General features: G+C 38.5%; 1 protein-coding gene across 2 annotated transcripts in view; it reads left to right on the forward strand.

Moving 5' to 3' along the window:
- TXLNB (taxilin beta) overlaps positions 1-15991 on the forward strand; it is a gene marked incomplete at its 3' end in the record, with an annotated part of 53101 nt that overhangs the window by 32708 nt on the left and 4402 nt on the right. For both annotated transcript variants that reach the window (XM_079147110.1, XM_079147109.1), the window contains 2 exons: positions 346-420; positions 6726-6818. In XM_079147110.1, the coding sequence (XP_079003236.1) occupies positions 346-420; positions 6726-6818 (168 nt within the window). The remainder of the gene's footprint in view (positions 1-345; positions 421-6725; positions 6819-15991) is intronic.

Consider the following 15991-nt stretch of genomic DNA (forward strand, 5'->3'; position numbering starts at 1 on the left):
TGGAACTCTTGCTGGCAACAGTGCCCAGGTGGGAATGTTCTGGAAATGCTCAAGCAGACATTGGTAATGGCTGGAAAGGATTGCTAGAGAAGCTTCCAGAATTTAAGGGGAGGTTGAATTTTTTGCAATTCATGCTTGAATTGGACCCTTTTATAAAAATTAAAACCACTAGTTTTAAATTGAAAATCAATCTCTTTAGACTGTTCTCTTAGCTCTATTAGAGTTGTTTTTACAAAGTTCCAAAAAATATGAGTTAGTAAGACAGAAATTAAATTTTAGACACAAATTAAAGGGTAATTTTAAAAGCAATTTGACATTCTTTTCATGCATTCTCTCCTCTTACAGTTACTGAACCAGGCAGCAGAGTGGAAACTTCAGGCCAAAGTGCTGAAGGAACAAGAGACAGTGCTACAGGCTCAGGTGAAGTGCATGCATGGGGTGTTCTCTCCTTGCTGGTCCCAAGAGACTGGGACTACAAGTAGTCTACAGAACACTTCACACATAACAGGGGACTGGGGTACAAGAGTTGGAAATAAAGAACATCTTCACATTTATTGTTTTTAGTAAAAATAAAAGTATAGGATTATATTTATGAAAAAGAAATGCTCTGTACCAAGAATATTCAGTCAAAATGTTTGTTGACAGACAAAGGATGATGGTCAAATGCTCACTCAAAGGAAGCTGATGCCCACATTCCCATCCATAAGTCCACATTTCTTCTCTCTTTCCTCCCCCATTGCCCTATTAAGGTAAGAAGAAAATGTAAACTATTCAGATGCACCATTCATAATTGTCAATTTATAAAAATGTTCTCATGATGTTATTTATAATACAAAGAAAATGAGATAAATAGAGTGAGCACTCAGGTTTCTGTATTATCTGGGGTTGGCTTTGTCAGTGGTGAATGACTGGCAGTGGCAAGCAAGTCAGGAGCCATTTGGATTTGACCTCATGGTGCCATTCGTGTTTTGATTAGACCACTGGAATTCCTATCTCAGGCTCAGAAATAAAGCCTCCCACCACAGCTGCCTCTGGGGGAAAGCCAGGCCTGTCCATCTTCCCTGTTACCACTGGGGCTCTACCCCTCCTGCAAACATTCCCTGTCAGGTTCCAAAACCATCCTGCTATGGGACACAGAGGGGCTCCAGTTCTGCTACTGGGAGAAATGCCCAAGTGATAAAGGAACTGTGAGATCATAGAACAAATTCATAGAGGTGAGAAAATCAGAAGCCTTCCAAGTTGGACAGTATTAATTTAAGATTTGTACGTGTTTATGTGCGACTATAGAATGCTTGTTCACTGTAAAAAGAAAACATATTCATTGCATGAATAAACAGGTCTGATGAATACTTTCTCATTGTGAAATAAAAAAGAAGAAACTTAAAATAACAAATTATACCACTGCATAGACAAAAATACAATAACATTTTCATATCTAGCCTTTCTAAAGCATCCTCTTTATACATTTCAATGTACAGAGAAAGCAATGAAGACTTGTTTTACTCAGTATGATCTATTCTCTGAAAATATATAAGAACATAATGTTTCAAACTTTTAATGGAATCCAAGGGCTCAGTGCTACAAACTCAAGATCATCCTTGAGGCATGGCAGAACCTGTAAGATCACATGGTGTACAGAGAGGGCAGATGTGGCAGGTCTCTAACCAGGAAGTGAGAAGCGGGAAAAGAAGTGTGACCTTACTGTCTAGTGATAGGGTTCCCAGAGAATCGAGTCAGTACTTCTGATCTATCACTGCCTCATTCACAGCACAGAGTATGAGAACAGTGGACAATACCTGAAGCTATGTATCGTTTACCTCATCTATTACATGTAATCCCTACTCTTCTCTGCTAAATGAATATAAGGAGCTTTAGAAGAATAGATTAAATTTTGGTTAGAGAGTGATTCATTCAGCTAGCATCAGCAGCTAAATTTTCAGTGAGTATAGTAAAAAGATAGGTGCAATCCAGTTTTCTAACCATACCACCACAAACTTGATAAAACATTCACCAGGGGTTCTAGATTTGCCATTGTCCCTCAGTCCTGAACCGAGTCCGGTCTCTTCTGCAGAGAAGCTACGAGACCCTATGTAACTTACCTAAACCTCTCTGGGTCTAAACTTTCTTATCTGTAACATAACAATCCTATAATGAATCAGTGATGTCTAGCTGAAGTCCTCTGACCTCTAAAAAGCCCATTACTTCTCAGAGTTTCCAGAATAATAGCACATGAAGTAGCAACTACTCTCTAAAATGTAGTTGTTCTGGACATCATCAGTTGTTCTGCAACTGTGGATGGCTGTCGTTCATATATTTAAGTTTTTAAGAGAAAAACAAATTAGTAGACATTCAGATATAAGTGGTCAGTAAATATAAGCAGCTTGTTATCAAATTATACATACAAAACAAACACTTAGTTCAGTGACTAGTCCATAATAAGAATGATTAATTCAACTAATATTTATTAAGCATCTACTAAATGCTGATCATGGTTCCAGGTGTTGGTGACATAGTTAGTGATCAATAAGACAGATGAAAACTCTGCCTAGCTGAACTCACAATCTAGTGATAACAATAATGCTAATAAAATGCTAATTTTTGATTAGCACATGAGCTAGTATGTTAAATCATAGATGGGGGTCCGTATATGGAAATATAAGACAAAGGGAATCTTAAATTACAAAAAAGTTAAAGAACCATTCAACTGATCTCAAGACCCTGTTCAGCTCTAGTTCCTGAATGTAAAGAACTTCAAGAAATGAAGAAATATGGCCCTAGGTTAAGTTAACCCTACCTTCTATGTTGCCCACAGTTTTCCACAGTGCAGGCAACCTTGATAGTTACCAGAATTTTCTATTTTGTCTCCAAAGCATATTCAAAATTTCAATAATTACTTAATCACCAAGAAGAAATAAAAGCCCCCAAATCACTGTGTGTAATGATGTTTAAACAAGTTATCAAGAAATATCAACATTATTATTTTTAAAATTTTTGCTGGATGCAGTTGTACATAACTGTAGTCTCAGCTACTCAGGAAGCTGACACAGGAGAATTCCTTGAACTGAGGCAAGGAGATCATTCATGGCCAGCCTGTATTACATAGAAAGATCCCATCTCAAACTAAAAATAAATAAATAGATCTTAAAAAACAAACTCTACCACAAATGATTCTGCATAGCACTCAAGAACTTCCTTTGGTTTTGCACTCTCCTTAGCAGGGTGAGAGTACAAGAGGCCAGGGCCTTTAGCCCCATTTCTAAAGTCTGAGCAAGAGAAATAACAAGGATGAATTATGTTGTTTTCATAGAATAAAGTCACTTTTCAGTCATGAAACAACAGCTGGTCAGTGGGGAGCATAATTCTCACTTAGGAAAGAGATGTCTGGCTTTCACTTACACAAACCAAGGAAACAGAGTATCTGTCAGAGATGATCAATGGGATATAATTGTCACTACAAATGGAGTGTTCATTAGATCAATAGGATGAAGGCAGGTAATAGATGTGGAAACTCGGCAATATCTGGCAGAACAGACACAAAATATCACCTGAGGGAAAAGATTAGTGAGTAAATTGTTAAAAATGTATAATCATAGTCTTTAAAATCAGAAGTCATCCCCTTATTTATATACAATAAAAAGAGGGCACTCTGAAATTCCTCTTGTATTACAACTTCCAGATCTCACAGGTTTGGTAAGGCCATTTCTGGGTACAGTTCTATTTCCTACACTCTAAGAATGTTTGTAATTACAATTCAATGTTCAGTTAAAAGAATGTGTGAGTCCCCTGGCCCATTTAAAAGTGAAATATTGAGGCAATTATTGTTACTTCTAACTGTAGAGCAGTTTGTTTTTATTTCCTCTGGCAGGAAAAGTACTGCACATGACCTCTGGATGTCCTTTCCATGTTTTTCTGAAATCCCAGAGTGAGAGTAGGAATACCATAAATCAAACCAAACATGCATCATGTCAGTGTAATAGTCAAAGGGAAAATGCTATCAGATAAGTATCTATTAAGGAAACAGGAAGTATAAATTTTTAGTTAGTATATATGAAAATAATGCTAGAGTTCTTTTACCTGAGAAATACATATAATCCATAAAGGTTTTGCCACCTATGATAAAGAGGTCAAACCAGAAGAAAAGCAGGATATTATAAAGAGTGGCCACTGGAAGGAGGAAATAAGAAGGAGTTTTTAGTGGATATGGGATTTCTATTGTGAGAAAAAAAGTTCTGGAGACTGGTTGCACAACAATGAGAACATACTTACCACTGAACTATACTTAAAAATGGTTAGGATGATAAATTTTATGTTATGTGTTTTTTATCATAAATTATTTTTAAGGGAAAACAGAGCAAAAACCATCACTAGGAAAAGCCAAGAAGGTGGTGATAAGCAAGACACTCTTCTTGGCACTCTGGGTATGTCCATCTTCTTCATGCCACAAGCCAGCACCAAGAAAACACAGATAAGGAAGCAACATCTGCCCAATTAACACACCAAAAAGAACTTTCTGGTTTGTTTGTTTGTTTTCCCTTAGAGCCTTTACTTTGAGAGATTATAGAAAAAAAAAATCTTACAAGTACACATGGAAAAGTAAGACATGATTATAGTTAAGTAGAGACAATCTAATGAGAAAAACTTAATGCCTGCCAGCTAAGGTTGAAGCTGATGTTCTGGGTGTGGTTATTTCTGCTGAAATATGTCAAGGCTGTATCTAGCAGCTGGACCATGCGTGTGCTCACTCCTACCCTTGCCTGTCTGCAGCCCACAGCTACAGCAAGACCTGCTCAGAGTTTCTCAACCATAGTTTCAGAGACCCCCATGTAACAATATGTTGGAAAAATGGTAGGGGAAAGTAAGAAAAAGAAGTTAATAGGAGGGAATTGTCCAATAATGTAAATGAACAGACTTTGTAATAGAAGATGACCAGGATCTATTAGAAGTTGTTCTCACCATATACCATGGGATAAAGTGCAGTATAGGCAGCCAGATCCACAAAAGCTTACCCTAGGGTACAACGTCTCAAATTAAGAGGCTGTCTGACAATTCTGGGCCTTCAAATCAATTCAGTGGATACCAGTCAGTATTTTGAAAAAACAAAACACAATTGAAGAGAATATGTCAGAGTACACTGCACATTATAAGAGTAAATATCTTATGCAGGGCATCTTCCTGGCCATAAATTCCTTTTCTTTCATGACTCTTCACTCAGTCATCTGTAACGTGATTAATGTAATGTAATATAATGCAATGCAATGCCAAGGAATCAAAATAAGCTAATTTTAGTCCTATCACATATTCATAGAGCTAATGGGTGATTTAAAAAATAATGGTTACTTGACTTTTTTTTTTTAATTTGTATCCTATGGCAAGGATTTGTTAACATTTTGTTGTTGTTTACTGCACTGCAAACTATACTATTCTGAATTATTTGGGAATAACCCATTTTAGATAAACAATTTTCTGGACTCTCAGGGTTGTTTGACTTACACACATATTCCATCCAACACCACCTTCAAGACAAAATTCTCCAGTCTGCTGCCTTTGGATCTGTGTGCTCTTCTCCACTCTAGAAGAGAATCCCACAGAAACCACCAGCTGGACACCTGGTGCCTTTCTTCTGGTCAACAACCTTGTCATCCTGGTCTACCAAGTGCAGCCCAAGACATTTGGTGCCCATTTGAGGAACTGACAATGTTCTGGACACTTGAGAGTACCAAATTTTGAAAATAAAGGCTTTGCTAACTTGAATCATCCATACTAAATCTCTCTTCATTCAAAGCATGCTATCTTAATATTATTTTCAAACACAAGATTTTAATATTTTATTATTGTCACTATCAACCAAGCATTTACACTCCTCTTCCCTATGCTGCCCTATTCCCATCTCACACATAGGTCTTGAAATTAAGGACGTGAAGATATAATAGCTCTCCTAATTAACTCTACAGTGGATCCCATACTCAGAAATGCTAACCTACATGATGCTTTTGTACAAATCAGGGGGAAAAAAATCCCTTCATTAAGACTCATTACTTCCATGAGTAGAAAACTGGCATATAAACTTAACTTGGATGGAAAGGGAAATTTTTAACTGCTGTTGATTATACATTATTTAAATGCTGTTGGTTATGTCTAAAACAGAAATGGCAATTTCCTAACAGTTATGCACAACCTGCACAATGGCAGTAGTCCTTGTCCATGTCCCACCATGTTTCCTTTATCACTTATTTTCATTTGTCTACATTCTCCCTGTCTTCAAGACCATCATCTCCACAAACACATGGCTCACAAGATAACCTGCCACACAGTCTCTGATCACCTTCTGACTTGACTTTGTATTCACTGTGCCCTAGTCAAGCTGTCTTTAAGACTGAATTCCCATTAGGAGTACAGGTTCCTCCAAAGTAGGATCTACATGTTAAATACTTTGTACATATGATCCATGCATATGTTTGGGGCTCAGTAAATGTTTGGTGGTAAAAGTTTTGATATCATGAAATAGTGACAACATATTTTATTTCACTTTTCTTTAAAGAAACTCTTCAATCATGTTCACTGACCTAGATTGATCTTGTAGTAAATAACTGAACATATGACTAATGCTGCATTGAGAATTTCTTTAAGTCATTTTTCTTCTCAAATAATGAACAATGACATGTTGTTTTGTACTGTAAACATTCAAAAAGCAGTCCTGAAATAGATGCACTTTTCCTTGTTTACAGCTTACTCTCTATTCGGGAAGGTTTGAAGAGTTCCAGAACACACTTACAAAAAGCAATGAAGTGTTTGCCACTTTCAAGCAGGAAATGGATAAAGTGAGTATTATTTATCATCCATGAAATATTGACAGTTTCTATTTTGACAGACAATTCTCCTTTGAGTGCATTTATCTACTGCTAAGATATTTCAGTGCATTTCATGAAGTAACGAAATGTTTATAGGTAGGAATGAGGTTTGGATTGGTTTTTTAATTAGTAATATCTGGTGAATTAATCTTTGTAAGAGTCAAAAAATGCTTCACTGTGAGGAAGAATATTTCTTTTGCTTCTCTAGGATTAACTTAAAAACAAAAACAAAAACATAACAGCAACAACAACAACAACAAAAGACAAGCACCAACACTATGTTGTATATGCCAATGTTTAAAAAACAAAACTAATTTAAAGGCTAAAAAAATTCAAATATGTAAAGTAGAATGTTAGGGCAGAAAATGTTATTTATCCATAGTATTCTTAGAAGGAGAGATATGTAATATGATAGGGGCAGAGCCCTGAATGAGAAGAGAAACCTGAATTGAAATTCTGGGTATGTTACATTTCCTGAGTTTCATTTTTCTTATGAATTGAGATGTTATATCCCTTACCAACATTACAATATTGTGATGTTCAAATACATTAATGTATTTTAAAAGATGTTAAACTTTTTGAGAGTCTATAACAAATATAAGGTACTGTTCTAGTCAGCTTTTTCTACTGCTGTGACCCAAAGACATGACAAGAACAATTTTAGAGGAGGAAACATTTATTTGGTGCTCACAGTTTAGAGGTCTCAACTCACAGATGACCAACTCTATTCCTCAGGGTCTGAGGTGAGTCAGAATATCATGGCAGAAGAGTAGACTAGAGGAAAGCAGCTCATGACATGGCACCAGGAAGCAGAGAGTGAACAAAATATGCAACCCAAAGGCAGGCCCCCAATAACCTGCCTCCTCCAACTACATCATACCTGCCTATAGTTACCCCAGTTAATCCCTATCAGGTGCTTAATTAACTGATAAGGTTAAGAAATTTATAACCCAATCAATTCACCTCTAAACATTCTTGCACTGTCTCACACATGAACTTCCGGAGGACACCTCACATCTAAACCATAACAGTTACTAACATTATTATTTGATATAATGTTTAAATCTTGTTCAAGTCTGTATTTTCCCAATATAAAATCAGTATCATAAATGTGTTTCTGAACAGGTGTTGGTATTAATGACTTTTTAAGTACAGAAAGTATTCTCTTAGAAATATTTTCATGAAAATTCTTAATAAAATATTAGCACACTGTATTCAACAACATATTAAGAAAATCGTACATCACAACCAAGTTGTGATCCCAGGGTCACAAGGATGACTGGCTTAACATACACAAATCTATAAATGTAATTCACCACATAAAAAGAAGAAAGGATAAAAATTACAAAGTCATATGAATAGATGCAGAGAAAGCCTTTGACAAAATTCAATATTTTGAAGAAACTAGGGATAGAAGGAATGTATCCCAAAATTATAAAGTTTATAAACAGTAATATCATATGAATGGGAAAAAACACAAAGCATTTCCTTTGTAATCCAGAACAATAGAACTATGTCCACTCTCTCCACTCCTATTCAATATAGTACTAGAAATTCAAACCAGAGCAATCAGGCAAGAGATCCCCATCAAAATACCTATGACAATTTTCACAGAGTTCGAAAAACCAGCCCTAAAATTCATTTGGAAGAATAAGTGACCCAGAATAGCCAAAGTAATTACGAACCAAAAATGCAATACTAGTGGCATCATATACCTGACTTCAAATTATGCTACAGAGCAATAGCAACAAAATCTGCATGATTCATGGCATAAAAATAGACTACACCAATGATAAAGAATAGAACACAGAGACAAAAACCGCATGTACAATCATCTGATCCTTGACAAAGGTACCAAAAACATACACTGGAGAAAAGATAGCTTTTTTTTTTTTATTTATTTTATTGTAAACAAATGGGATACATGTTGTTTCTCTATTTGTACATGGCGTAAAGGCATACCATTTGTGTAATCATAAATTTACATAGAGTAATGTTGTTTGATTCATTCTGTTATTTTTCCCCTTCCCCCCACCCCTCCCACCCTTCTTTTCCCTCTATACAGTCCTTCCTTCCTCCATTCTTACCCCCTCCCTAACCCTAACTCTAACCCTAACAATAACCCTTCCCTCCCCCATTATGTTCATCATCCACTTATTAGCAATATCATTCATCCTTTGGCTTTTTGAGATTGGCTTATCTCACTTAGCATGATATTCTCCAATTTCATCCATTTGCCTGCAAATGCCATAATTTTATCATTCTTTATGGCTGAGCAATATTCCATTGTATATATATATACCACAGTTTCTTTATCCACTCATCAATTGAAGGGCATCTAGGTTGGTTCCACAGTCTGGCTATTGTGAATTGAGCAGCTATGAACATTGATGTGGCTGTATCTCTGTAGTATACTGTTTTAAGTCCTTTGGGTACAGGCCAAGGAGTGGGATAGCTGGGTCAAATGGAGGGTCCATTCCAAGTTTTCTAAGGAATCTCCACACTGCTTTCCAGAGTGGCTGCACTAATTTGCAGCCCCTCCAGCAATGTATGAGTGTACCTTTCTCCCCACATCCTCGCCAACACCTGTTGTTGCTGGTATTCTTGATAATCGCCATTCTAATTGGGGTGAGATGGAATCTTAGGGTGGTTTTGATTTGCATTTCTCTTATTACTAGAGATGTTGAACATTTTTCCATATGTTTGTTGATTGCTTGTAGATCTTCTTCTGTGAAGTGTCTATTCATTTCCTTAGCCCATTTGTCGACTGGATTATTTGAATTCTTGGAGTAGAGTTTTTTGAGTTCTTTATAGATTCTGGAGATTAGTGCTCTATCTGAAGTATGATTGGCAAAGATTTTCTCCAACTCTGTAGGCTCTTTCTTCGCATTGCTGATAGTTTCCTTTGCTGAGAGAAAGCTTTTTAGTTTGAATCTATCCCAGTTATCAATTCTTGCTTTTATTTCTTGTGCTATGGGAGTCCTGTTAAGGAAGTCTGGTCCTAAGCCAACATGTTGAAGATCTGGACCTACTTTTTCTTCTATAATCTGCAGGGTCTCTGGTCTGATTCCGAGGTCCTTAGTCCATTTTGAGTTTAGTTTCGTGCATGGTGAGAGATATGGGTTTAGTTTCATTCTGTTGCATATGGATTTCCAATTCTCCCAGCACCATTTGTTGAAGAAGCTATCTTTTCTCCATGGCATATTTTTGGCACCTTTGTCTAGTATGAGAAAATTGTATTTATTTGGGTTTGTGTCCGTGTCCTGTATTCTGTACCATTGATCTACCTTTCTATTTTGGTACCAATACCATGCTGTTTTTGTTACTATTGCTTTGTAGTAGAGTTGAAGATCTGGTATTGCAATACCCCTGTTTCACTCTTCCTGCTAAGGATTGCTTTAGCTATTCTGGATTTCTTATTCTTCCAGATGAATTTCATAATTGCTTGCTCTATTTCTGTAAGGTACGTCATTGGGATTTTAATTGGAATTGCATAGCATTTAATTGGAATTTGTATAGCACTTTAGGTAGTATGGCCATTTTGACAATATTAATTCTTCCTATCCAAGAACATGGAAGATCTTTCCATCTTCTAAGGTGTTCTTTAATTTCTTTCTTTAGTGTTGTATAGTTCTCATTGTAGAGGTCTTTCACCTCTTTTGTGAGATTGATTCCCAAGTATTTTATTTTTTTCGAGGCTATTGTGAATGGGGTAGTTTTCCTAATTTCTCTTTCTGAAGATTCATCACTTATGTATAAAAATGCATTTATGAGCATTGATCTTGTAACCTGCTACTTTACTGAATTCACTTATGAGTTCTAAGAGTTTTCTGGTGGAATTTCCAGGTTCCTCTAAATATATAATCATGTCATCAGCGAACAGGGATAGTTTGAGTTCTTCTTTTCCAATTCGTATCCCTTTAATTTCTTTGGTTTGTCTAATTGCTCTGGCTAGAGTCTCAAGGACGATGTTGAATAGAAGTGGTGAAAGAGGGCATCCCTGCCTTGTTCCAGTTTTTAAGGGGAATGCTTTCAGTTTTTCACCATTTAGAATGATATTAGCCGTGGGCTTAGCATAAATGGCCTTTACAATATTAAGGAATGTTCCCACTATCCCTATTTTTTCTAGTGTTTTGAGCATGAAGGGGTGCTGTATTTTATCAAATGCTTTTTCTGCATCTATTGAAATAGTCATGTGATTCTTGACTTTAAGTCTATTGATATGGTGAATGACATTTATTGATTTCCTGATGTTGAACCAACCTTGCATCCCTTGGATGAAACCCACTTGATCATGGTGCACTATCTTTTTAATATGTTTTTGTATGCGATTTGCTAAAATTTTGTTGAGAATTTTTGCGTCGATGTTCATTAAGGATATTGGTCTGAAATTTTCTTTCCTTGATGAGTGTCTCTCTGGTTTAGGTATCAGTGTGATATTGGCTTCATAGAATGAGTTTGGGAGGGTTCCCTCCTCTTCTATTTTATGGAATACTTTGAGAAGTATTGGAATGAGCTCTTCTTTAAAGGTTTTGTAGAACTCGGCTGAGAACCCATCTGGTCCCGGACTTTTCTTTGTTGGTAGGCTTTTGATGACTTCTTCTATTTCTTGTACTTGAAATTGGTCTATTTAAATTGTGTATGTCCTCCTCGTTCAGTTTAGGCAATACATATGTCTCTAGAAACCTGTTGATGTCTTCGAAATTTTCTATTTTGTTGGAGTATAGATTTTCAAAATAGCTTCTAATTATGTTTTGTATTTCCATCCTGTCTGTTGTGATATTTCCTTGTTCATTCCGAATTTTAGTGATTTGGGTTTTCTCTCGTCTTCTCTTTGTTAGTGTGGCTAAAGGTTTATCAATTTTGTTTATTTTTTCGAAGAACCAGCTATTTATTTTGTCTTGTATTGTTTCTTTTGTTTCAATTTCATTGATTTCAGCTCTGAGTTTAACTATTTCCTGTCTTCTACTACTTTTGGTGTTGGTCTGTTCTTCTTTTTCTAGGGCTTTGAGCTATAGTGTTAGGTCGTTTATTTGTTGAGTTTTACTTCTTTTATTAAATGTGCTCCATGAAATAAATTTCCCTCTAAGTATTGCTTTCATAGTGTCCCAGAGATTTTGATATGATGTTTCTTTGTTCTCATTTACGTCTAAGAATTTTTTAATTTCCTTCCTAATATCTTCTGTTATCCATTCATCATATAATAGCATATTGTTTTATCTCCAGATGTTGGAATAGTTTCTGTGTTTTACTCTTTCATTTATTTCTAACTTCAATCCATTATGATCTGATAGAATACATGGTAGTGTCTCTATCTTCCTGTATTTGCTAACATTAGCTTTGTGGCATAATATATATGGTCTATTTTAGAGAAGGATCCATGTGCTGCTGAGAAGAAAGTGTATTCGCTCTTGGTTGGATGGTATATTCTATAAATGTCCGTTAAGTCTAAATTATTGATTGTGTTATTGAGATCTATGGTTTCTTTGTTCAATTTTTGTCTGGAAGATCTGTCCAGTGGTGAGAGAGGCGTGTTAAAATCACCTAGTATTATTGTGTTATGGTCTATTTGGTTTCTGAAATTGAGAAGGATTTGTTTGACATACATGGATGAGCCACTGTTTGGGGCATAGATGTTTATGATTGTTATATCTTGCTGATTTATGCTTCCCTTAAGCAGTATGAAATGACCTTCTTTATCCCTCTGACTAACTTTGGCTTGAAGTCCACATTATGTGAAATGAGGATGGATACGCCAGCTTTTTTGCTGAGTCCATGTGCATGGTATGTTTTTCCCCATCCTTTCACCTTTAGTCTATGAGTATCTTTTTCTATGAGGTGAGTCTCTTGTAGGCAACATATTGTTAGATCCTTCTTTTTAATCCTATCTGCCAGTCTATGTCTTTTGATTGATGAATTCAGGCCATTAACATTCAGGGTTATTATAGAGATATGATTTGGTTTCCCGGTCATTTGGTTCATTTTTTAAATTTTATTTATTTATTTGTTTGACACAACTTGGTTCCTCCTTTATTTGACAATTCCTTAAGGATAATTCCTCCCTTTGCTGATTTGCTTCTTTGTTTTTCATCTCTTCCTCATGAAATATTTTGCTGAGAATGTTCTGTAATGCTGGCTTTCTTTTTGTAAATTCTTTTAGCTTTTGTTTATCATGGAAGGATTTTATTTCATCATCAAACCTGAAGGTAAGTTTTGCTGGGTATAAGATTCTTGGTTGGCATCCATTTTCTTTCAGGGCTTGAAAAATGTTGTTCCAGGCCCTTCTAGCTTTTAGGGTCTGGATTGAAAAATCTGCTGATATCCGTATTGGTTTCCCCCTGAATGTAATTTGGTTCTTTTCTCTCACAGCCTTTAAAATTCTGTCTTTATTTTGTATGTTAGGCATTTTCATTATAATGTGCCTTGGTGTGGGTCTGTTGTAATTTTGTGTATTTGGAGTCCTATAAGCCTCTTGAACTTGATTTTCCATTTCATTCTTCAGATTTGGGAAATTTTCTGATATTATTTCATTGAATAGATTGTTCATTCCTTTGGTTTGTGTCTCTAAGCCTTCCTCAATCCCAATAATTCTTAAATTTGGCCTTTTCATGTTATCCCATAGTTCTTGTAGATTCTGTTCATGATTTCTTACCATCTTCTCTGTTTGTTCAACTTTGTTTTCAAGGTTAAATAGTTTGTCTTCAATGTCTGAGGTTCTGTCTTCCAGGTGTTCTATCCTACTGGATATGCTTTCTGTGGAGTTCTTAATTTGGTTTATTGTTTCCTTCATGTCAAGGATTTCTGTTTGTTTTTTTTTCCAATATCTCTAACTCTTTATTGAAATGATCTTTTGCTTCCTGTATTTGCTCTTTTAACTGTCGATTGGTGCGCTCATTCAATGCCTGCATTTTTCTTTCATCTCATCATTCAGTGCGTGCATTTGCTCTTTCATCTCATCATTTGCTTCGCTGATCATTTTAATTATGTACATTCTGAACTCCTTTTCTGTCGTTTCTTCTGCCATGCTGTCATTGGGTTTTATTGATGTAACATCTAGATTTGTTTGCAGCATTTTCTTTCCTTGTTTTCTCATATTGTTCAGGTATCAGTGGACTGCTGAGATATTGCAGATTTCCTCTATTGACTTACAATGTCCCTGAAGATTTCTATATATATCCTCCCTTAGCCTTCAGTAGGCTGAAGTCTTGGAGGAAGTTGATAATGCGGCACTCCACAAGGAAGCTGCCTCTCTAGGAGTGGTGGCCTTCAGGTGGGGTATATTCCCTGCTAGTGGGCAGAGGTGCCTCCACTTGTTGACCAATGGTCATCCAAAGGGGAACTAGGCTGCGGGCTGAGGCAAGGCCTGTTTGGGCCCGTGTCTCTGGTTTTACCGTCCTTGTGGGGAAACCTCACCCGGCAGGCAAGACTCACCCGGTGGGGAGGTCTCGCTGGTCAGTTCCCTCCTATAGTTTCCCCTCAATTTACAGCTACCGCCTGGGCTGGGCTGCCTTCCTCTGCAAAGTTCCCAGGGGCCCGGCCCTACCTCCTGGGCCTGGGAGCCTCACCCTTCGCAGATGAATCTCCTTAGGCTGCCCCTCCTCAGAGAATCTGCCCGCAGGCCTGGAACCTTCGCTCCGCCCCTAAGTGTGTGTCTGTGGGGCTCTTCCACCAAGAAGCCTCCTAGATCCTGGGACCCTGCTCTGCACCTAATCGCCTGGCTATGCGGCCCCTCCTCTGAGCAGCCACCTGGGGCCCCGTACAATCGCTCTGAGACCCAGAGATCCGCCACTTGCCTCTTCCTCCAGACAGCCGCCCAGTATTTCGGTGCGGTCACTAGGAGTCCAAGCAACTCACTGCGTGCCTCCTCCTCCCACCAACCACCCGTAGCCCAGGGCAATCAATCACTCCGAGTCGAAATGACCCTCCCTGTTCCTCCACCTCCTCCAGGTAACCCCCTGGTTGTTCAGGAGCGGTCACTCTGAGTGGCTCTGAATCCACGTGACCCACTGCACGCATCCTCTGGGCAACAGCCCGGAGGTCTGGTGCGGTCACTCAAGACCAAGCGACCAACTGCGTTTCTCCTCCAGGCAGCCCCCCTTTGTTCAGGAGTGGTCGCTTTAAGTCCAAACAACTCACCAATCGCCTCCTCCTCTGAGCAGCCGCCTGGAGCTCTAATGCAGTCACTGCGAGTCCAAACGACCCGCCGCACCCCTCCTCCTCCTCCTCCTCCTCCAGGCAGGCCCCGGTGTTCAGAAGTGGTCTGAGTCCAAACAGCTCGCCATGCAGCCCCTCCTCTGGCAACTGCCTGTAGCTCTGGTATAGTCACTCCAAATCCAAGCGGCCGCACTCCTCCTCCTCTTCGTCCTCAGGGTAGGCCCTGGTGTTCAGAAGCAGTCGCTCTAAGTTCAAACAGCTCGCCGCGCAGCTTCTCCTCTGGCAACTGCCTATAGCTCTGGTATAGTCACTCCGAATCCAAGTGGCCACGCTCCTCCTCCTCCTCCTCAGGGCAGGCCCCGGTGTTCTGAGACCACACAGCTCTCCTCGCCGCTCCTCCCCTGTGCAGCCACTGGAGCCCCAGTGGTTGCTCCGAGTCCCAGTGCTGTGCTGAGCGGCCTCCTCTACGACGCTCCCAGTTGTCCGAGTTCACTGCTCCAGTGGGGGGAGGGGCGTCTCGCCAGCAGCTCCACAAAGTTCCCTGCGTTCCGGGACTACCGTCCCATCCGGGACGCCTCCCCAACGGGAGAGACTCACCCGGCTGCTCTGAGTTGGTCCCAAGTCTCTCAATATCTCCTCTTTTGAATCCTGAGTCCTGGAGCAACGTGAAATGCAGCCACCCTCTAGGCCACCATCTTGAAACGCCTCAAAAGATAGCCTTTTTAACAAACAGTTCTGGGAAAACAAGTTATTCATATGTAAAAGAATGAGACTAGATCCATATCTCTAACCTTGCACCAAAGTCAACACAAAATGGGTGAAAGACCTAGGAGTTAGATCAGAAACTATGCAACTCCTACAAGAAAATAGAGGGTCAACACTCCAACATACAGGCACAGGCAACAACTTTCTCAGTAGGAACCCTAAAACTCAGGAAATAGTGCCAAGGGTTAATTAATGGAATGGTATTAAATTAAAAGCCTTCTTCA

This window comes from Sciurus vulgaris (assembly GCF_902686455.1).
Source record: "Sciurus vulgaris genome assembly, chromosome: 7".
In the NCBI taxonomy this organism is placed as follows: Eukaryota; Metazoa; Chordata; class Mammalia; order Rodentia; family Sciuridae; genus Sciurus; species Sciurus vulgaris.